Source organism: Rhinopithecus bieti, unplaced genomic scaffold (assembly GCF_001698545.2).
Source record: "Rhinopithecus bieti isolate Rb0 unplaced genomic scaffold, ASM169854v2 scaffold_22042, whole genome shotgun sequence".
Lineage (NCBI taxonomy): Eukaryota > Metazoa > Chordata > Mammalia > Primates > Cercopithecidae > Rhinopithecus > Rhinopithecus bieti.
The window spans coordinates 163,625-186,680 of NW_016810459.1; the positions used below are offsets into that span (position 1 = coordinate 163,625).

The 23,056-nt window shown below is 44.4% G+C and overlaps 2 protein-coding genes across 2 annotated transcripts in view; one reads left to right on the forward strand and one right to left on the reverse strand.

Annotated features, from left to right (window-relative positions):
* Positions 1–18,645, forward strand: part of UBE2R2 (ubiquitin conjugating enzyme E2 R2) — a 62,883-nt gene extending 44,238 nt beyond the window's left edge. Inside the window, exons 4-5 of the mRNA XM_017892091.1 lie at positions 10,478–10,612; positions 15,314–18,645. Of these exons, the coding sequence (XP_017747580.1) occupies positions 10,478–10,612; positions 15,314–15,533 (355 nt within the window). The 3' untranslated portion in view covers positions 15,534–18,645. The remainder of the gene's footprint in view (positions 1–10,477; positions 10,613–15,313) is intronic.
* Positions 18,646–19,328: 683 nt separating this feature from the next.
* LOC108542189 (ubiquitin-associated protein 2) overlaps positions 19,329–23,056 on the reverse strand; it is a 42,518-nt gene continuing 38,790 nt past the window's right edge. Inside the window, exons 12-18 of the mRNA XM_017892098.1 lie at positions 21,836–21,914; positions 21,424–21,629; positions 21,008–21,107; positions 20,817–20,924; positions 20,597–20,664; positions 20,318–20,509; positions 19,329–20,233 (exon numbers count right to left, since the gene is read on the reverse strand). Of these exons, the coding sequence (XP_017747587.1) occupies positions 20,138–20,233; positions 20,318–20,509; positions 20,597–20,664; positions 20,817–20,924; positions 21,008–21,107; positions 21,424–21,629; positions 21,836–21,914 (849 nt within the window). The 3' untranslated portion in view covers positions 19,329–20,137. The remainder of the gene's footprint in view (positions 20,234–20,317; positions 20,510–20,596; positions 20,665–20,816; positions 20,925–21,007; positions 21,108–21,423; positions 21,630–21,835; positions 21,915–23,056) is intronic.

Below are 23,056 nucleotides of genomic sequence, written 5' to 3' on the forward strand. Positions count from 1 at the left end.
TCCCTACTTGACCTCCCAAAGTGCTGGGATTATAGGCATGAGCCACTGTGCCTTGCTCATCACATTATATTTAATAGTCATGTCTCCATAGGCAACTCCTCTCTCTCTCTCTCTGTCTCTCTGTCTCTCTGTCTCTCTGTCTCTGTCTCTCTCTCTTTCTCTCTCTCTCTCTCTCTTTCTCTCTTTCTCTCTTTCTCTTTCTCCGTCTCTCATATTTAAGATAGTGTCTTGCCCTGTCACCCAGACTGGTGTGCAGTGGTGCGATCACAGGTCACTACAGCCTGTACCTGCTGGACTCAAGTGAGCCTTTCACCTCAGCCTTCCAAGTAGCTGTGACTATAGGTATATGCCACCATACCTAGCTATTAAGCAACTCTTGACTTCTCGTTTTTGATGACAATTTTGGGGGTTACTGTCAGGTATTTTGTACAATGTTCCCCAGTTGAGATTTTTCTTATGTGTTTTCTCATGATTAGTCTAGGGTTATAGGTTTGGGGAAGAAAGACCAGAGAAGTAATGTGCCATTTTCATTATGTCACATCTGAAGTACTTACTATCAGTGTGGCTTATCCCTCCTGATGGGATACCTTTTATCAGCTGCCTGAGATAATGTTTTTAGCTTTTCTCCACTATAAAGTTGCTCTTTCCTGAACTTTTCATTCTGTACTCCTTGGAAGGAAGTCATATGCATAGCCCACAACTAAGGAGAGGGTGGCTATACCTCCGTGAAGCCAAGGTATCTATATAAATTATTTTGAATTCTTCTGCATGGATTGATCTATTCTTCCCCCTTTATTGGTTTATTCAATCATTTGTTAAACATTTTTACTGATACAAAACTAGTAACTTGATAAGAATCTCCAGGTTTATCAAAAGTGAAGAATTGGAAGCTTCCTGACTTGTAAAAGAAGCTCTTCAAGATGTATCAAATGACTGTTGATAAAGAGTTGAGAAAATAGATATATTAAAGATTTCAGCACATCTTATCAATATAATTTTTAAGACAGAAAAAATGTTACTTTCTTTTAAATTCAAATAAATGTGTTACACCTCACCTTGACAACCATCATCCCTCTGAATTTTTTTTTCTTATATTTCTTTTTTGTTTTTTTTTTTAAGACAGGATCTTGCTCTGTCGCCCAGGCTGGCATGCAGCGGCGCAGTCACGGCTTAGCGCAGCCTCAACCTCCCGGGCTTGAGCGATCCTTCCACCTTAGTCTCTCAGGTAGCTGGGACCACAAGCGTGCATCATGGTGCCTGGTCAATATGTTGTACTTTTTTTGTAGAGAGATGGGATTTTGCTTGGTTTCCCAGGCTGGTCTCAAACTGCTGGGCTCAAGCAATCCACTTGGCATCCCAAAATGCTCAGATTATAGGTGTGCCCCAGAGCACCTGGACTAATTTAAAAATTTTTTTTTGTAAAGATGGGGTCTTACCATGCTGCCCAGGCTAGTCTCAAACTCATGGGCTCAAGTCATCCCCCTGCCTCAGCCTCCCAAAGTGTTGGGATTACAGGTGCTCACACTACACCCAGCCTTCTGAATCTCTTATCTATACAAGAATAATACCTACCTCCGTAGGTTGTTGATAAAATTTAAGTGAATAATGCATGTAAACCTACTAGAATGGTGAATATTACTTGACTGGCTTGGGTTGCAGCTATTATTTTCAAGGAATTTTTTGGGTCTAATGTGAAGCAGTCATTTGCTATCTATTAGAAGAGAAGCACATTTCTTAGTTCCTCATGTTTATTTCATTTTGCTACAGGGAGACATAATTGCTAGATGCCTGTATCATAACCAATTCAAGTAGTACATTATTTATCTTGAGTGTTAAATACAGGAAAATAACTAAAATAATTGCTTTGAGCTGTTTTTGAGGTACTCTATAATTGAGAATACACTCTTTTTTTGAGAGGAAAAGTGTCCTACATAGCAAATTATGTATACATGAATTATCTCAATAGACTCAATTTAAATTAGTATTAAAATTCTGAGTTTTAGGCTGGGCGCGGTGACTCATGCCTGTAATCTCCAGCATTTTGGGAGGCCAAGGTGGCCAGATCACTGGGTCAGGAGTTCGAGACCAGCCTGACCACATGGAGAAACCCTGTCTCTACTAAAAATAAAAATTGAGCCGGGCCGTGGTGGGTGCATGCCTGTAATACCCAATTACTCGGGAGCGAGCAGGAGAATTGTTGAACCTGGGAGGCAGAGGTTGTGGTGAGCCCAAGATTGTGGCCACTGACTCCAGCCTGGGCAACAGAGTGAAACTCCATCCTCAAAAAAAAAAAAAAAAAAAAAAAAAAAAAAAAAAAAAAAAAAAAAAAACTGTGTTTTATGTATTCTATATTACTCAAGAGCATGTTTGAGGGTGCTATGTCTTCAGAAGTAACTGTAGCACATTATTTTGATATTATAATTAGACAATGTGTATAAAAGGTTTTTAAAGATGTTTTGGATGATTTGTTGAAAAAATTGCACCCAAAAAAATCCCCAGTTATCCTTTGATAATAATGATTCTGGTGCAGTAGGACTAGTAGTAACCCTAGATTAGAGGAAGTAGTAGCTACAATACTGGTGATTCTTGGTTTTGATGGTTGAATGTTGAATCAAATGCCTACACCCCCTCCCTATTTGAGAAAACAGGCTTCCCCTTTCCTCAGATACAAAGTCCCAAACAAGATTTTCCTCATTGCATTTTTATGCTGCCTCTCTGGATAACGTGTTGCCACCAGCCACGGGAATTCAGGATTTTTATCCTTTACTTCTCTTGCATTTACACACAAATGATGTCATTTGCCTTATCTCAGCTTAAAATATTATGAACGTTTTTTTCTTTTAAAATAGGCCTACTTCTCATGTAACCCAGTGTTTTGGAGGCAGAGGATTCCTTATATACTTATCTGCCCATCTGAGACCGCCTTTGTTACTTTAGAGGTACTAGCATCATTTTTTTCTCATTCTTGAGTCCCCAGGCCACCTGAGCCGCAATTTAGGGACATTTCCCAAACTCAAAATCAAGATTGTTTTCCCTGGCTTTATACTGCTTTGGTTAGAAGCTTCCCAATTACAACTAATTATTTGGAGTTACACCTAACATCTTCACACACAGCTCTACAAGGTATTTGCATTAGAAATTGTTTATCTTCTTAGAATTTTTATCACTTAGTTCTATGTAATCATTGGGTAGTCCTTCAACATTTTGATCTTATTGGTGTTTTCAGGGGCTGTGGGATGTTTTGTACACTTTTTGGAACCTCATCTCTCTGGAATACCTGGTGGTGCTCAGAACTCTGAGCGGAAATCAGGAAAGCACTACCTAATGAGCAGATGTGGAATACTTTTCCTTATCCCTTTTGTTTCTGTGTTCACTTCATTGTGAGACAAGGGGGCTTTTAAAGTAGTACACTGTTACATTTTCTGACAGGTCATTTATGGCACTGAAATATTAAGAGGGAAGATACACGATGTTTTGAAAATGGGCAACTGTTTTCCCTCTTGTACCTCTCTGCTGCTAAATTATCTAGGGCCAGCAACTGTCTAAGGGTTCTGGGCTCCATGTCCAGTTTATGGGTGGCTGTAGTAAGACAGCAGTGGAGATGGCATAGGGTCCATCTTATCCTGCTTTGGAGTCTTGTCAGCCGCTTCTCACTGGCATCTGAAAGTGATTCCATATTCACATATTTGGTTTTCTTCTCCATAACCATGTGTACTCAAGACTATTGTTCAGCCCCTCAGTGGACAATATTTATAACATAAAGTGGCAAATGGAGCACTTCTGTAACTTGAAGAAGAGTAAGGGACTCTAGTTATCTTCAAGAGCCTGAGTCTGTATTATCAGATCTGGTGAGTAGTGAGTTAGCCAACCTTTAGGAAGAATTTTAGGGATGCAGAGAATCAGCCAACTAGTGTTCACTAAAGGCTCAGTAGCTTGCTACCTCTTGGGAAAGCCAGCATACTTCTTCTGAAAGCAAACTTCCACAGGCCTCCTCCTCCCAGAGGCCGATTAAATTGGTGGGGCTGGAGGTGGTGGGGAGGGTTTCTTCCTGAAGTGGAAAGTTTTGGCATTTGTCAGCAAGAGTGGAGTTGAGAGTTGCCACGTGTCTTTGATTAGAAGTTCACAGCATCATGCCTCTTCCTGATGGAGGAAACAAAATGTACCTTCATACATGATTTGTCTAGAATGATGTGGGAGCTTTGGGGATAGGGTAGGGTGGGAGTGGGAGTAGCAAAGCCCTCAGACTTTGCTATAGAGTTCACAGCTGCTTTCTCTGAGACACCATCCCCAGAACTACCCGTCATATCTGCTATAGGCTCTGGGATAGTGAAGTGGTTTTGGTGTAGATTTGCTTTATGTTGAAAGAGGCATACATAATGTTTTCTTTTTCACTTTCAAAAATACAGCATGAAACCAAATTTATTAACCCAATCAAGAGAGGCTGTTGTTTGGTAGAAAAGAGTCTGTCTCAGAAGTGGGGTAGGATATTTTTCTGTCTAGTTTTAAGAACAGAGAGCCAGAGACATCACCCCTAGCATTGGGTGCCAAAGTAGGCAGGGTCAGGGGAAACAGGCATAACCATGCTATTCCTAAAGCTCTTTTAAACGCAATTCTGGAACAGTGTGGTTTTATTTATTTGCTTCCTTGGTTTTTACGCATAGGGTCCCACTGCCCTCAACCTGGCAATTCCATTCTCTGCAAATGATACATAATTTGGGCATTTAAAAACTGTACTTTTATTCCTACCTTGCATTCTCAGGGATACATCAGTCCAGCACTGCACAGAAGGAGGTGTTGTATTTGTTGTTGGTTGCTTTAGCAGCCTAAAGAGAAACTTTCTAATAATGTAAACCCATTAAGCTACTATATTTTACCATCAGTTGCCCTCTTTTCCCTATCATAACAGGCTTCTTTGTTCTTTGTCATGATGTCCTCTTTAAATCCTTCCCCCACATTGAAACATGTAATGAGGACTGAGCTTTAACTAGTCATCTGCAGTTACTGGCCCATCCTTTGATAGAGCGGAAATGAGAGATTTTAAGGACCCATGACAACTAGAAAGGTCAGGGTAGAACCCACAGTCAGTAAGGGTGGTAGTAACAATATGCAGGATTTAGGTTTGGCTCCAGAGAACTGGACTTCATACATCAACTGTCATCACATTATGCTGGGTCTATAAAACTCAATATATAAATCAACCTGCGTGTACGTTTGTGTGTGTGCACATTTGCATACATGCATGCTTGCCCATGATTATGGAGTGAAGTAAGCTTAGGGTTTTTTCTTTTCTTTTCTTTTTTTTTTTGAGGTGGAGTTTTGCTTCACAATTGATTTGCTGTTGGCTAGTCTGTAATATAATATATGATGTGTTGGTATTCATTTTCTTTGAGGGTTTTTATTGTTTACAAACTTACGTTTTATTCAAAACAAGATAGCTAAATAACCTCTGACCAAAGATACTGAAGCAGGCAAAAGGATCTGAAATATGAACCTGAAGACATAAGAATATGTAAAGTGAGGTGCTTTTGCCTGTCCTTTTTTTCTGTGTTTCCTTTCTCTTCTTAGCATTTTTCTCTTTTGGCCTAGATCCTCTATCCTGAAAAGACCTACCTTATTCCCTGGCTGTGGCATAAAGAGGGGCAGAAGGAGGACATTTTTTTCTGGGAGTATCCCTAACTCCTTGAATGGTGGCAGTGGGAACTGTGTAATGAACCACAGATACTAAGAACTCTCTGGCCCTCATTCTTATCCCAAATTCCCTCTAGGCCTATTCTTTGTTGTAATAAATGTTAAACATGTATTCTGCTGGACTGAGATCAGATCTGTTCCTCCAGATGTGGAGTAGAGAACGGTAGTGCACCAGTGTGTCCTTGTGGGGTGCGGGGGAAGCAAAGGGTAGTACAGTTACTCTTTATAGGAACTGAGAGTCTGGGGATGATGGACCCTCAGGGTCTATTTTGCTAGTCCAACCTCTTGTTTCTCCTGAGAAAATACAGTAAATGAATAAGGATTTTAAACACTTAAACTTATTTTTTTTAAACAAAAAAAAGAGCTAGCAGTTGAAATAGTTTTTTTGTTTTTGTTTTTAAAAGAGTTTCGCTCTTGTTGCCCAGGCTGGAGTGCAATGGCACAATCTCGGCTCACTGCAGCCTCCGCCTCCCGGGTTCAGGCAATTCTCCTGCCTCAGCCTCCCAGGTAGCTGGGATTACAGGCATGTGCCAACTTACCTGGCTGATTTTGTATTTTTAGTAAAGATGGGGTTTCACCATGTTGGTTGGTCAGGCTGGTCTTGAACTCCCAACCTCAGGTGATCCGCCTACCTCAGCCCCCCAAAGTACTGGGGTTACAGGTGTGAGCCACCACGCCCGGCCTGAAATAGTTCTTAAATTCAAATTCAGTTTTGTGTATTCCAACAGTATTATCTCAGAAGTTTAGTTTTTTCCATTTCACATCCATCCATCTGCCTGAGACCAATTCTCTCAGCTTTCCTTATTCTCACAGTTCTCCATCTAATCAAGAATAGTTCCCACCAGGCTTCTGATTGGCCCAGGTTAGGTCACATGCATACCTCAAATGCATCGCCATAACAAGAGGGATGGAATCCTTGCAGCACTTGCTTGGTCTTATGTCTACTGCTGTGGGTAGGAGGTTGTTTGTATGGGAGGTGTTGCACAATAGTAGGAGAAGGAAATTATTCCCCATATGAACAAGAAAAAGAAAAAGATTCTGCTCTTCAGACAGAAGAAAACTTACTGGGTTGACAGTTACCACTATATTAGTCTGCTATATTACTCAGTGCATCTTAAAACATCCTGGTTTTTAACTTAGGAGGACGTGGAATTAGAATTTCTCATTTTGTTAGATATGGATGATTTACCATTTAAAAATGTTTCCCAATATACACACCGTCTTAATACACAAGATATAAGAAAACCAACTTGGGGAAACTACTTGTGGGAAAATTTTTTCTTAATTCAGGTAATAGAATTCATCTACATCTGTGTTGTCCAATGTGGTAGCTTCTAACTACATGTGGCTTTTTACATTTGAATTAAAATTAAATACTAGCCTGGCACAGTGGCATGCACCTGTAGTCCCAGCTACTTGGGAGGCTGAGGCAGGAGTATCCCTTTGGCCCAGGAGTTTGAGGCTGTAGTGTGCTATGATCACGCCTATAAAGAGCCTCTGTATTCCAGCCAGGGCAACATAGTGAGACCCTCTTTAAATAAATAAGTATATATTAGCAGTCACTTTCTCATTTGTGCAGGATACATTTCAAAGTGCTCAGTAGCTGCATGTGGCCAGTGGTTACTATATTGCACAGCATAGGTTATACATTATCATCATCATGGAAAGTTGTTAGTACACAGTACTGATCTAGACAATTAAACCTATTTTTCTGGCCGAGCAAGGTGACCCATGCCTGTAATCGCACAATTTGGGAGGCTGAGGCAGGTGGATAACCCAAGGTCAGGAGTTTGAGACCACCCTGGCCAACATGGTGAAACCCCATCTCTACTAAAAATACAAAACATTAGCCGACCGTGGTGGCACGTGCCTGTAATCCCAGCTACTCGGGAGGCTGAGGCAGGAGAATCACTTGAACCCAGGAGGCAGAGGTTGCAGTGAGCCAAGATCCAACCATTGCACTCCAGCCTGGGCGACAAGCGAAACCCCGTCTCAAAATAAATAAATAAAATTATAAAACACTATTTTTCCAACCAGGAGCAGTGGCTCACACCTGAAATCCCAGTACTTAAGGAGTCCAAGGCAGGAATATTGCTTGAGCCCAGGAGTTTGAGAACAGCCTGGCCAACTACCTGTTTATACCATACTTCGTCCTTATCCTTTTTATCTTCCTAATAGATTTTATGTGTTTTCTTTTGGAGAAACCTTTATGTAAAGTTCTACCGTATTTTTCTTGCACTTCTAAGATGTCCATTCATTTTCCGTCTTGATGAGTTTGACTTTTTTATTTGAGACAAGAGTCTCACTGTGTCGCCCAGGCTGGAGTGGAGTGGCGCCATCTCAGCTCACTGCAAGCTCCGCCTCCCGGGTTCAAGCAATGCTCCTGCCTTGGCCTCCTCAATAGCTGGGACTACAGGCGTGCACCACCAGGCCCGGCTAATATTTTGTATTTTTAGTAGAGATGGGGTTTCACCGTGTTAGCCAGGATGGTCTCGATCTCCTTACCTTGTGATCCACCTGCCTCGGCCTCCCAAAGTGCTGGGGTTACAGGCATGAGCCACCATGCCCGGCCTTCTTTGACTCTTTTTAATGTAATTACTGAAGAAATCCAGAAAGCTCTTGAGGGAGGAAGGCCAAGGAGTTATCCTTAACCTAATAGAAAGGAGCATGTGCGATCAATGGATTTTAACTAGATAGAAATGTTTTCTTTGAAAATGCCTTTGTCATAATCTTATATAAATCATACAACAGAAATTCTTCACCTTTTTAAGGAAAAGTTTTCATCAAATCAAACATCTAAGTGCCTGGTTTCCTCTCTTTATTTTTTGCTTGGGGCCCGGAGCAAAAGGGTATTTTGCAACAACACAATCTGTAACCTTTCATCAATGAGAAGAGAGAAATTTCTTTTTTCCTTCCATTTTCTCCTAATGCACGTAGTTTTTAGGGGGAAAAAGCCTAGGAGTAATTTGGAACAGTTTTGGAGCCTATTATGCTTTTATTTATTTATTTATTTTTGAGATGGAGTCTTGCTCTGTTGCCCAGGCTGGAGTACAGTGGTGCGATCTCAGCTCACTGCAGCCTCTGCTTCCCGGGTCCAAGTGATTCTCTTGCCTGCCTTAGCCACCCCAATAGCTGGGATTACAGGCGCCTGCCACCATGCCTGGCTAATTTTTATATTGTTAGTAGAGACGGGGTTTCACCATGTTGGCCAGGATGGTCTCGAACTCCTGACTTCATGACCTGCCTGCCTCAGCCTCCCAAAGTGCTGGGATTACAGGTGTGAGCCACCGCACCTGGCCCCTATTATGCTTTCTAACACAAACTTTATTCCCTGATTATTTGGAATGTCTAATTTTTATCTGTGGATGAAAATTGGCCGTTTTTAACACCCACTAGAATTTGTAAGCCATGGGAAACCAGGGATGGCATCTAACTTGCTCACTATTGTACATCCAACATCTCACTTGGTGCCTCTGGCAAACTGTAGGTACAGAGTAAATACTTTTGAATAAAGATAGAGTCTCTGTTATTCAGAGACTCTAGTTCTTCCGTTTGAAGGATTTTGCTTTTCCTCCATTCTCCTGCATTACTTTGTCTTCCTTCCAAGTATGGAAAAAATACATTTGTATGTAGCACTGTTTTTCAAGTTAAGAGGCCACGATAAAAACTGGTTATAGAGGGCTGGGCGCGGTGGCTCACACCTGTAATCCCAGCACTCTGGGAGGCCAAGGCAAGCAGATCACTTAAGGCCAGGAGTTCATTACCAGCCTGGCCAACATGGCGAAACCCCGTCCCTACTGAAAATGCAAAAATTAGCCAGGTGTGGTAGTACATGCCTGTAATCCCAGCTACTCAGGAGGCTGAGACAGGAGAATCAGTTGAACCCAGGAGGCAGAGGTTACAGTGAGCTGAGATGGCACCACTGCACTCCAACCTGGGCCACAGAGACCCTGTCAAAAACAAAACAAAACCAGGGCCAGGCGTGGTGGCTCAAGCCTGTAATCGCAGCACTTTGGGAGGCCGAGGAGGGTGGATCACCTGAGGTCGGGAGTTTAAGACCAGCCTGACCAACATGGAGAAACCCTGTCTCTACTAAAAATACAAAATTAACGGGGCATGGAGGCACATAGTTGTAATCCCAGCTACTCGGGAACCTGAGGCAGGCAGGAGAATCGCTTGATCCTGGGATGTGGAGGTTGCAGTGAGCCGAGATCACACCGTTGCACTCCAGCCTGGGCAACAAGAGTGAAACTCAAAAAAAAAAAAAAAAAAAAAAACGCAAAAGAAAACTGTTTATATAGAATAGCATAATTTTTACCCTCTCCCACATCAAAATTGCCTTGAAACTAAATATTTTAAGCTTTTCCCCCCATGTCATTTAATTTGTCATTTTTAAAAGAAACAGTATTTGAAAGCTTCCAAGACATCCACTTTCTGCAGGTTGGAACATGGGACCAGTTGAAACAGGGCCTTCTGTCAAGTTCATTTTTATGCTTTGTGCATTATTCTTATACTAGAATCACAGATTTCCTCTGCTTTGCCTACCAGTTAGCAGCTTGTTTCTTAGTACTGGAAAAAAAAATTTTAATTTTCTTAAATGCCTTTTATGAAAACCATCAATAAAAAATGTATGATGTCTCTGTTGCCCCAAGGTCTCAAATTAAATTGTATCAGAAAAATTTTAAGGGAGGGAGAATTTGAAATCTGATTGTACTTTCTTAAAAAGCAGAATACTTTTAAATACTGTAAATATGGGTATTCATAGCTGATCCTTTTTTCCTGTTTCTAGGACTATCCTATTAAGTGTAATCTCACTGCTTAATGAGCCCAACACCTTCTCCCCAGCCAATGTTGATGCTTCAGTTATGTTCAGGAAATGGAGAGACAGTAAAGGAAAAGACAAAGAATATGCTGAAATTATTAGGTAAGGTGCTTTTTTTTTTTTTTTTTTTTTTTTTTAAATTACCTCAAGTCATTATACAACACCAAAATATATTCTGGAACCAAAGGTTTACATCACACTTAAATATCCTGTCCATTCCAAGATAATTTTCCTCTATTAGATTTACAGTGTGGGAAGAGAAGATTTCTGCCTGAGCCTAATGAACTTTGCTATTTACCGAGAGAACAGCCACTAGAAGATAATGCAGTAGCAGACCTGATTTTCTAGGAACCAGAACTTCTAGGTTCTGGCCGGGTGTGGTGGCTTACACCTGTAATCCCAGCACTTTGGGAGGCTGAGGCAGGCGGATCACCTGAGGTCAGGAGTTTGAGACCAGCCTGGCCAACATGGTGAAACCCCATCTCTACTAAAATACAAAATTAGCCAGGTGTGGTGGTATACACCTGTAATCCCAGCTACTCAGGAGGCTGAGGCAGGAGAATTGCTTGAACCCGGGAGTTGAATGTTGCAGTGAGCTGAGATCACACCACTGCACTCCAGGCTGGGCGACAATGCGAGACTCTGTCTCCACGAAAAAAAAAATTTGACCATAGCAGCAAGGATCTTTTGGAAATCCACATTATCAGCAACACTAATAATATGGTATAACAGAGCCCTAGAATAAGATTCAGGGGACTTGGAATCTACTCATGGGACCATTTATCAGATAATTTTTGGGGTATTTTACTTTCTCCTCTGTATAAAATGGAAAAAAGCTCAACCTTTAATCTCTTAGGACATCAGGTTCTTATAATAGTACCCAAGAAATCTCCAATAAATACAAACCTACCCTTCCCCTACCTTCCACCTCCTTTTTATTTGTTTCTAATTAATTTTTTTTTTTTTGAGATGGAGTCTTACTCTTGTCACCCAGGCGGGAGTGCAGTGGCATGATCTTGGCTCACTTCAACCTCCACCTCCTGGGTTCAAGCGATTCTCCTGCCTCAGCCTCCCAAGTAGCTGGGATTGTAGGCACCCACCACCATGCCCAGCTAATTTTTGTATTTTTAGTAGTGACAGGGTTTCAGCATGTTGGCCAGGCTAGTCTCAAACTCCTGACCTCATGATCATCCTGCCTCAGCCTCCCAAAGTGCTGGAATTAAAGAGACAGACATGGTCTCACTCTGTTGCCTGGGCTGGAGTGCAATGGTGTGATTATAGCTCACGGTAACTTCGAATTCCCGGGATCAGGCAGTCCTCCCACTTCAGCCTCCCAAGTAACCAAGACTATAGGCATGCACCACCACACCCAGCTAATTTCTATCATTATTTTTTGTAGAGACGAGGTCTTGCTATGTTGTCCAGCCTGGTCTTGAACTCCTGGCCTCAAGTGATCCTCCTGCCTCAGCCTCCCAAAGCTCTGGGATTATAGGTGTGAGCCACCGTGCCTGGCCTCAACGCCCCTTGATATTACATTTTTATTTCTTAAAATAGAGACCCCAAATACAGTTACAGCTTCCTCTGTGCATAGGAGTTTACTAAGCATTGGCGTTTATACAAATAAGAGTAAAATCTAGTGGGCTTGAGACCATGTGATATGAAAAAAGTTAAAACAATGCTGGAAAGCACATGAGGTGACTGCTAAGTAATATAAGATCAGGAGTCCTAAGTTTTCTGCCCATTGGGATCACTTTTAAAGTGTCCCTAAACAATAACTGTCTTTTATGGGATTACAAGGACAGAGTTTGGGCATCTGTGTGTGTGTATATATATATCTCACCTAGATGACTGATGTGTACCAAACATTGAAGATAATTAGTAGAAATAGTAAGATCCTAGAGAAGTGTAGAGGAGTGGGAGTGTCCTAAGGATGGAAAGATGCGAAAGCTTCTGTACACACATTCCCAAGGTACTTCTATGTGTTTCTTAATTGTCTAAGGGCCCCTTTATCTCATTCTATCTATGCCTTAATGACCTAGTACAGTACCTGACACTCAGCAACAGCTTTGTGTCAGGTACTCACTAAGGCATAGCCTGTCTCCTTAGGGAGCTCACTTTATTAGCATTTGAAAACAAATGACCATGTAGTATTATACCTATAGAAGCCTAAACAAGATACATTGGGAGAAATATGTAATAGATTTCCTAGCAGAGAGAATTCCTCATAACCAATACTTTTTCAGGTGAAAAAAGGGAAAACACCCAGGTTTGCTGTATAAAATACAGGAGTATAATAGCATGACATGTTAAGGAAATTACAAATGTTTGAGTGTAAATTCTGATGTGGGAAATATTAGAAAATTAAGTGAGAGAGGCACCAGGGTCTTCAAAGACATTGAAATTATGATAAAAGAGTATGGTTCTTAATCTAAGAAGGGATGGGATACCACTTAAGTATTTTTGGGAGGGAAGAGGTGATGCTATTTGAGTTCTGATAAAAGACAGTTGCCTGGTGTGGTAGCTCACACCTGTAATTGCAATACTTTTGGAGGTAGGTGGATCACCTGAGGTCAAGAGTTTGAGACCAACCTGGCCAACATGGTGAAACCCCATTTCTACCAAAAAATACAAAAGTTAGTCGGGAGTAGTGGCACACACCTGTAATCCCAGCTACTTTGGAGGCTGAGGCAGGAGAATCACTTGAACCCGGGAGGCAGAGGTTGCAGTGAGCTGAGATCGCACCACTGCACTCCAGCCTGGGCAACAGAGCAAGACTCCGTCCCAAAAAAAAAAAAAAAGACAGTGGCTTATGCCTGTAATCCCAGCTACTCGGGAGTCTGAGGTGGGAGGATTGCTTGAGCCCTGAATCCAGAGGTTGCAATGAGCTGAGATTGCGTCACTGCACTCCAGCCTGGGTGACAGTGGGAGACCCTGTCTCAAAAAAAACAAACAAAAAAAAAGTCAATTGGCCAGGGGACCAACATGGACTAAACTGAGGCAGTAGTAATGGGGATGAGAGGACAGATATTTAAGCTGTAAAGCAATAGGTCTTTGGAGTGAGATTTATTATTTTAAGAAGTGATGCTCATTTATTCAGAGATGTAAAATGGGAGAAACTGGCCATAGAGGTAGAAAATGCATATGCAGTCTACCTCTGCATATGGAACATCAGGACAGAGGCTTCCTAAAGGTATTTGTTTATATAAGCCAAGAGATGTCAGCATAAAGGAAATCGTGGTTAAAATTATGGGAACAGAGATGATGTCCCAGGGAAGCATGCTGAGTGTGGAGACAAGCCCAGAAGCCTCAGGACCATCAGTATGCAAGGCAAGGCAACAGAATAAAAGCTTCAAGCACAGCTAAGAGATTGACATTAGGAAGATCAGGAAGAGTGGTCTAGTCGACTCAAATTTTTATAATTGTTGAAGGAAACAATTTATTGTTCTGTTCATTCATACAATCAGTATTTATTGCACCATCTCTTATGTGCCAGGCTATGTGCTAGGCACTGACTGGGGAAATAGAAGGGACTAAGAAAGACATTTATGCTCACATTGAAATATGTGGAGACAGAAGAGTGAGCAGGCAAAAAATACTAGACAGTGCTAAGTGGATAATGTGAAAGAATGACTACATGGCTGCTTTAAATTGGGTCATGAGGCCAGGCCTTCTCTAAGGTGATATTTAAGCCTTAATATCTGAGGCCTTCATTCTGAATGACAAGAAGGAGCCAGGCATGTGTGGGGCAGGGGAAGAGCAACTGGTCCAGACAGAAAAATCAACAAGGTGTGTCTGAGACACCAAAAAAAGACCAGGGTGAATGTGTTGAAGGGCTGGAGAAAATATAAGAGTGGGTTGTGTGGCCGGGTACGGTGGCTCATGACTGTAATCCCAGTACTTTGGGAGGCCGAGCTGGGCAGATCATGATCAGGAGTTTGAGACCAGCCTGGCCAACATGGTGAAATCCCGTCCCTACTAAAAGTACAAAATTTAGCCAAGTGTGGTGGGAGCCTGTAATCCCAACTACTGGGGACACTGAGGCAGGAGAATTGCTTGAACCTTGGGAGGTCGAGGTTGCAGTGAGCTGAGATCGCGCCACTACACTCCAGTCCGGGTGACAGTGAGACTCCATCTCAGGTGGGGAAGAGTGGGTCGTGCAAGACTTTGGAATCTGGCGTAAAGCATTTGAATTTTACTGTAAGTGAAAATTAAGAGGATAATTAAGAATTGTTGGGGCACATGAGTTTGGTGGTGAGGTGACTAGGCCAAAACTCTTAACACTCTAGCCAACCCCCTAAGCACCCCACCCCACATTAAATCAGTGGCACTTTTTATTCACGTACACAATCTTACGATCTGTCCCCAGTAAACTAGGATATTAGTCGTATTATCTCTTCTTATTCTAGTAGTTATCCCTGTGCTTCACACATGCAAACAACAAAGCATAACATTCCGCCCACTAAGTCAATGCCTGTTCTGATTCTTAGTCGCCAATCTACTGGCCCTTACATGAAGTGGAGGACAGCCAGCTGACGAGGTGATTCTGGCTATAACTGATCCACTGCTTTAAAATCCCTCGATGTTTAACAGTGTATTTCCCCCCCTAAAAAGTCAAAGTTCACTTCAAAATTGTACCCAATGAGTTGAAAGCATTTGGTGTAGTACAAGGTATCTGTCAGATGCTTTCAGGCAGATACTGAAGTTTGGAGAGCTGAGTCATAAGTAAGATTGATTAAGGCCAATTATAAATCTCTCTCAAAACAACGACTTACCATAAACCATTTCTTGTCACCCTCCCTTCAGGAAACAAGTTTCAGCCACTAAGGCCGAAGCAGAAAAGGATGGAGTGAAGGTCCCCACAACCCTGGCGGAATACTGCATCAAAACTAAAGTGCCTTCCAATGACAACAGCTCAGATTTGCTTTATGACGACTTGTATGACGACGACATTGATGATGAAGATGAGGAGGAGGAAGATGCCGACTGTTATGATGATGATGATTCTGGGAATGAGGAGTCGTGACGGGCTCCTTCAGTGCCCCTGTACTGCCCTGCCGTCTCAGGCCAAAGGGAGGGGAGCAAGTGGGGACCTGGCCATGGCCCCTCAGCAAAAACCTATTCACAGCGGGTGGGGAAACACACACAGCTCCTGCTGACTCCCCTTACGGATCTCAGTTTGCTCCTTTTTATGGACCTTTAATGGAGAGAGAGTAACCCTCCACAGAATGTCTGAATTCTTGCATTCTTTACCCTTCCATCACTGTATTGATTCTTTTTTTAAAAAAACATCAACCCAAACTCCCGCCTCACTTCGTCTCTACAGAATGTTCACAGCAAAACACGTTTGGTCTGTTTTTAGATTCTTGAAGAATTCAATAGTCTTTCAAGAGGTTGAATGTGTTTAAAGCTGGGAACCTGTTGGGAGCTCACAAGCGCTGCATATACTGGGTAGCAAAAGAAAATGGAATTAAACCCACAAAACAAACTTGAAAAAAAAAAAGCAAATTTGCCAAGGTTTAGCTGCTCCCTTTACATTAGTGTGTGTGCATTCGTTCAGCCCCATGGTGGTGAATTCTGTTTCTTTCCCTTCCTAAGGCTGGGACATGGTGGGCGTCAGGGACTTTCTGCTAAGCCTGATGAAATGTGCTCCTTCAATCTCCATGAAACCATCGTAACATGGAGGCCTCAGCTGCTCTGAGGAGAGAAATCAGACTTTGTTTTTTGAAATCAATTGGGATCGAAAGCCTGAAATAAATATTCATACTTTACATAGAACTGAGCACTTGGTTGCTATTTATTTTAAAGGCAGGGTTATTTTTCCCCCCAGGGAGTGGGGCAAGTGGGGAAGTTGGGACGAGTGTGTGTGGGTGGATTTAGTGATGGGAACAAATAGTTAAAAGTCACTATGCTAAGTTTGGTTGATACTACTGGGGGGAAAAAATTGAAACTACTGGTGACCACTGTTGGGAGAGGAAACAGCATGGCCTTCCCATGAAAAACACACTCTTACCATGACGTTTTGGTTTTTTTAAGTAGCCACTTTAAATTACTCAGTATTAATCCTAGGTGCATGTGTTAAGATTTCGGTTTTCATTGAGCTGCTTATACTGATAGTGAGAAACTTGGATGTGAGACCGCTTTCTTCATTTGATGTGATCTGGACTTTTTTCCCCTTTCAACATACTTAGGCTGTGGAGCGCAAGCAGAATTGTGCATAGAAATTGTGGCAGGGCTGAGGGGGTTGACTGCAGGCAGGTTTTAGGCCAGATAAGGCTAGATCTTCCTGCGATGCACTCGCTGCAGCTTTTGATTTTTCAGATCTCAATCGTGTTGCTTCCATCAATATTGAGATCCAGCAGCCTTCACCATCCAGGGACTTCAGAACTTGAAGGTAATTTTGGTTGTTATGGGGCGTACCAGATCATAGGAGGGCATTATTTGGAGGAAACCGCTATAATGTAAAATCAGATTTCAGAAGGCAAATGCAGCAAGGACTGACTATAGTCCTATTTCAGACCCCTGGGCACTAGTGTCAGCTCCTCCTTTGGTTCGTAACTCGGAACTAAAGGGCAGATTAGGGACAGGGGCAGGAGGGATCCTAGGATGGCCAGAGTAGGTGACACTTACTTCCTTAGCTCCTCCTTCGTTCTGATCTCAGGGTTTTCACTCTTCAAACTCCCAAACACATGACTTCTTCCCAGCAGCCCTTCCCGGCCTCTAAAAGTTTAGTCTGGTATGAAATGGGACTGTTTAACAAGCTAAGGCTCTTAGGGGACACCGTTGAGCCTGGTCCCAGCATCTCTGTGATCTCCATGATCTCCACAGGGCCAGGGTTGCTACTTGTACCCAGAATCTAGTGATTTCAGTCAGATCCATGGAACAGAGCAGCTTTGAAATACATTGTCAAGTTGCCTGATTACAAACTCTCATAGAAAGATGTTGGAACTACCTTTTTACTCCCCATACTTTCTAAGTAATGCTTCCAGATTAACCTGCAAATCTTCTGGAGCCAGAGCCTCTCACAGTGCTCTGGTTTACCTCCCCCAAACTGCCCCCAAAACCCCCATGCAAGTTTACAGCCAGTAGCTTGGTCTTATTCTCTTAGAGCCCTAAAATTAAGCCTTTCATTCCCTGTACGCTAAAGCTTCTCCCAGGGCAGCCCCGGTACCCTGGCATTGCGGAAGGTGCTCTGCTGCACAGCTCTGTTCCGTCAGGCCCTATTGGCCGCTGTTACACATTGACTCAGGGAGCCAGAGCGCCAAGTGGAGGTTGTACCTTTCAGTCCTTTGGGGTGTTAACTGTCAAGGGCTGGGTTTGCCTCTGATGAGTACAATCAGTTCCAGAAGACTGGGTAAGTCTCTTGCTAGCAGGTGGACATTCTGGTATTTTAGACTGACTGAACGAAACCCAGAGGCTGGTTCCAGAGCTCTGTCCCTGAGAACACATCCCTATGGAAAATACTTGAGTTTGTAATTTTTTTTTTTTTTTCTTCTGGGAGTGGAGGTCTCAGGCTCAATCCAGAACCATGTATGTACAGTTGTGCTTATTATTTGGTGTGACATGAACTCAAAATCCTGCATTTTAATCCTTTTAATTCTAATTGAGGCCTCACTGGATGCTCTTCAGTTCTGTGTATTTTGAGGCTGGGTGGAGAAAGTATATGATTCCGCTGTTAGCTTCTTTCAGTCTTCCCCCCTTCTCCTTTTATCATTCCAGAGTTCTTTTCTATTAGTCAGACTTTTTTGTAGAAACCTTCTTTCACTTGCCCTGGCAAACTGCTTCTTTACTTGCTGGTTTCCTTACGTTTGGGGCACATATTGCAAGAAACCGATTGGAAGGGGAAATGTGCAGCTCTCCACTGAAAATGAACTCTCCACCCCTCCCATCCTGATAAACAAGGTTTACATTTACAACTAAAAGGATTCAGAGATGCAATTTTCAACTATTCTGAAACCAGCAGGACACACCTGACTTTAATAGTTTTAGCTGAAATTGTAGATGTTTTTCTTCAGTTTAACTTATGAGAAAAGATTATCTGATGCATTTTGTGTTGACTTCCCCTTTAGTGGTTTATTTTGTCTTTTTCTGCCCATCTGTCTACTAATAAAATGTGAAATAAAATACCTGTCTTGCTACTTCCCCATGAAATGACCCTCTTCTTTTCTTACCTTGTGTTAAAGAAAACTAAAAGGTGGTCTCAATATCACTGTTAACCTTGCAGATTATGCCAGGGCTCAGCTGAAAAATTAGACAAAAACCACAACTGGGGAATCTGCCTTTCTAACTCACCTCCCTGGTGTATCCCCAATCCCTTCAAGCTCCTTATAGACAAGGCCATTTGTTAAACTTGATTCTGAAAACGGGAGCTGATATGAGTAGATCAGTGAGGGACTGAGGGGTGCTCTGCTGCTTTCCTTAGGCAAACATCTTCACTGTCATTTGTTTTCCTAACTAACTTATTGCTGCTAATAGCAGGGATCAGGCAGATCACCCTATTTAATAAAAGTCCTAATTTTACTTGTAGACACTTACCTTTTTCTAGCTAAGGTCCCAAGCTGCCCTATCCCTAAGTCTCTTAAGGAGCTATAAGAAAAGCCAGGTTAACTTTGATCAACATGGCCTGGGCCCTGTGAGGAGGTTTAGCTCTCCTTACAGCCATTGTCATTTGGGCCAAGAGGGTCCAGTTAAAAGGAAAACCATTTCAAGCCTTTATAGCCTGTGTCAGAAGACTACAGCCATGTGGGGTCTCCTTTACTTTAGTCCTATGAAGTCCAGGGCTTCTGCCCTGAGCTGCCTTTCAGTCACACCACACAGACCGTGCATGCTCTCAGAACTTTATTAGGTGGGGATTGGGCAAGAGAAAACCCCTGAAACAGTTGCCCACCTGGTTCAAGACAACCGGAATGGAGATGTGTTGCTTGGAGATATCTTTGATTTTTAAAGGGGAACTGACTGGCTGAACAACTGAGATGATTATTTTTTTTCATGGTCAGCCAGTCTCTAGTAAGTCTCTAGGGACATGACCAGCCTAGAAGCCCCTGTTTGAAGACAAACAGGTGCCCATATTTGTGTTGGGTGGAGGGATATTGCTGCTATTCCCAGATCAAGATTTGGTGGAAGGAGACCATGACAGATGACAAAAGGAACAGTTTCTCAAAAACAGGTATAAAGTACACAGGAAAGAAAACAAACAATTTGCAAAGGAGTGAGACAAGTCGTGATTCTTCATTGGTACCTGACCCCTATACCCAAACAGCCTTGAACCAGCCCTTCCAGAGACTGCCCCTAGTGGCCCACCGGGCAGTGCAGGCTATGAAGAGGACCTGAAGGCAGATGGGGTGGGGGCACTTATTTTGCTACAGTGGAGAAGGGGCTTGAATGGGGAGAACAGACCTGGCTAACATCTGCAGCCGTCCCCGAACTCCCCCAGACTTCTATCACATTTACAAATACATACATAAATACATTACATACAATAGCCAGTCTGGGAGGCAGGCTCCCCACAGAGGCATGGCTGACACGTGTCTCAGGAATTCTAGGGAAGGGCACTGGGCTCCCAAATATGTGCTCGTGTGTTCTCTCCTGCCCAGGATAAGCCGTGCCCCAGCACGCCCCTCTCTTCCGGATTTAGTTTGTCCAGTATGGAGAGTTGCCATAGGCAGGTTTGGAGGCTTGAGACTTGGGCTGCAGGGAGCTGGGCTGGCTGCGCTGACCCGAGCCACTCTGCAGAAAAGGAGAAGGGAAGGCTGTCAAAGCGGGAGCAGAACCCCTGGCCCAGAGCAGGGTGGCTGCCTCCACTGTGCTCACCTGGGCATCCTGCGGAAGGTGGTGGTGCAGCAGCTGGGAGTGGGGCTGCTGGTGGGCTGGCAAGATGTGCAGGAATGGTGGGGGCGCATAGCCAGGGGCCGCTCCCGGGGCCAGGGGCCCAGTGGAGCCCAAGGCTGAGGGCAGGCTGAAAGGTGGAGGGGTCCCTGCATGAAATCCCTGCTTGTCAAAAGTCTGCAGGGCAAAGGAGACAATGGTGAAGGTCAGGTTGGGCTGTAACCTCCCAAAAACCTATACACCCAACCCACCTTTGTCCCTCACCTGTGTCTTACTGTAGACAGAACCAGTCATATCAGGTAGACCGGCGGTGCTTGAAGACACTGATACTCCTAGGAGGAAAAGCAGTTGTTCCCCACAGCAGTTGTTCCCAGCTCCAGGCTCCCCACCTCCAGGGGCACTCAGGGGTTGCCCTGCCTGACAGGGGATCAGGCAGGAGCCCACCACTCCAGGCCTTATCCTGGAAAGGAGAGGTAAACGCTACCTTTGCCAGGCCCAGAACCTGCAGACTTGTTTGGTGCCTGCGATGATCCAGCATAGCCACCTTTGGAGTAGTCTCCTGCTGCTGTCCCCTGGGTCAGGTCGTCATAACCTAGCGTGGCAGAATATAAGAGGCAAGTGTGAGCCACGCAAGCCTGTCTGACCCCGTGTCTCTCTCTGGGGAGCACCCCTCACCTGTACTGTAGCCATGCTGGCCATAACCACTGGCCTGCTGGAAGGGAGGTGTGGGAGTGCTGAGGTTCACCCCGTGTTGCTTGGCTGAGGCTGGAGGGACCTGGTGGGGCAAGCAGATGAGGTATTAGTGTAGGAAGAGGCAAGCTGAGGCTGGTCAGGTACCCCTGCCAGAGCCTAAGGCAGCAGGTGACATACCTACAACCACAGGGGACCTGTGTTTTCATTAGTGCAACACATGTTGGATCTAAACACAGCAGGGGAAAGGTGACCTTGTCCCCAGCCTGAACAGTTCCTGAAAGCCAGATAAGACGGAGTGGAATCATGACCTTCCCTCCCTGCTGGAAGATAGGTCCCAGGTTTCTACCCGCCAGCAACCCAAGTCCAGGAGACACAGTCACACCTGCTGAAATACTCACAAACATGGTGGGGCCATACTGGAAGGCACTGGGCACGCCTGTGTAGTAGGGAAGGCCAGTGTAGCTATAGCCAGGTGGCAGTGCAGGGTTCAGGAAGGGCTGCTGGGCTGTGTGGTGGGTCTGTGATTGGCTCTGCTGTGGCTGAGCTGGTGTGGTAGGGGGTGCAGGGGATGCAGAGTCCCCACGGCCAAACTTTGTGACATCACCTAGGAAAGAGCACTGACTCCAGCCACTGCCCTTCCTCCAACCAGAGAAAGGCCAAGCTGGCTTCCGCAAACAGGAACAGGTCTGGCTGCCAGCTCGGCACAGGCTGCCAAGAGGCCTCTCTCAGCCTTGCTGCTGCTGCTTCCCAGCTCTTGGAGTTTGCGCTAGGCCGGCCCCGGGCCACTCCTCATCCACTGAGCAAACTCACCTGGATACGGATTATTAGCTAGGCTCCCATCTCGGCTGGCAAGCGCTGTGGGTGCAGCAAAGGGAATTCCATAGTAGTCCTAGGAGAGACCAGGGAGGCTCGATCAGCGACTGGCCCTGCTTGACTCCCAGGAGAGCAGAACCAGCACATGAAAGTCTAGGTGATGCTACACTCCTGAAATAGACTGCACGCCTAAAAGCCAGCAGTCCCAGGGAATGCCAAGTAAATGGTGCCCCTCAGGAGTGTGCAACTAGGCGGCCTAACACATGAGCACACAGACCGGCCAACCCTGCAGCTTCGCCAGGAAGAGCTGCTGCAGACCAAGCCTCACACGTCCATTTGACACCACAGGCAGATGCTTGTGTGAATGCCTTGGGCTGAACCAACTTCACTGGCTTTTCTGTGAGACAGTACAGAGCAGCTAGGAAAGCTGACTAAACAGAGCAGCCCCGAAAAAGGAGGCAACAGAAGTATAAGGGCCTGAAAAGTTTAAGGGGGGACAGAGGGCAGTGCCAAGTAGGCACAGGAATGAGCAGGATCCCAGGTGAAGCCCGGAACTGGCCTGTCACCACCTACACTGCTCTCAAAACACTGACACGGTCTAGGATAAGCTTGTCCAACCCACGGCCCGCGACAGCTTTGAATGTGGCCCAACACAAATTCATCTTTCTTAAAACATGAAATTTGCAAATCTTTTAAAGCTCATCAGCTATCTTTAATGTGAGTGTATTTTATGTGTGGCCCAAGACAATTATTTCAATGTGGCCCAAGGAAGCCAAAACATTGGACACCCCTGGCCTAGGACTTGGGGGAAGTATGGCAGATACAACAGTGTGGAGACAGAGACGGCAAAACACAGTGGAACTTCGTGAAGGAGGGGAGGCCTCACCTGGCCCTCACTCACCATCCAGGGCCTCGCACTCCCGACACACCTGGCCCCTGAGGAAAGGGAAAGCCCTTGGGCTGTGCCCGATCATGGCCAGAAAGGAGCCATCCTGGCTGGGAATGGCACTTACACCCTCCAGGAAACCTTCCGGAAACCCACAGCAGCGTAGAACCCCCAGGGGAGGCAGAGCTGGGCATGCACAGAGCTGCACAACTGAGGACGGGAGTACAGAAAGCCCAGAAGGGGGAGCCCTTTCACAGAACATGAGAAATCTCCAGGCGGGAACCAGGCTCACAAGCAGCAGAGGTGAATGAAAAACTCGAGGGATAGAAAGA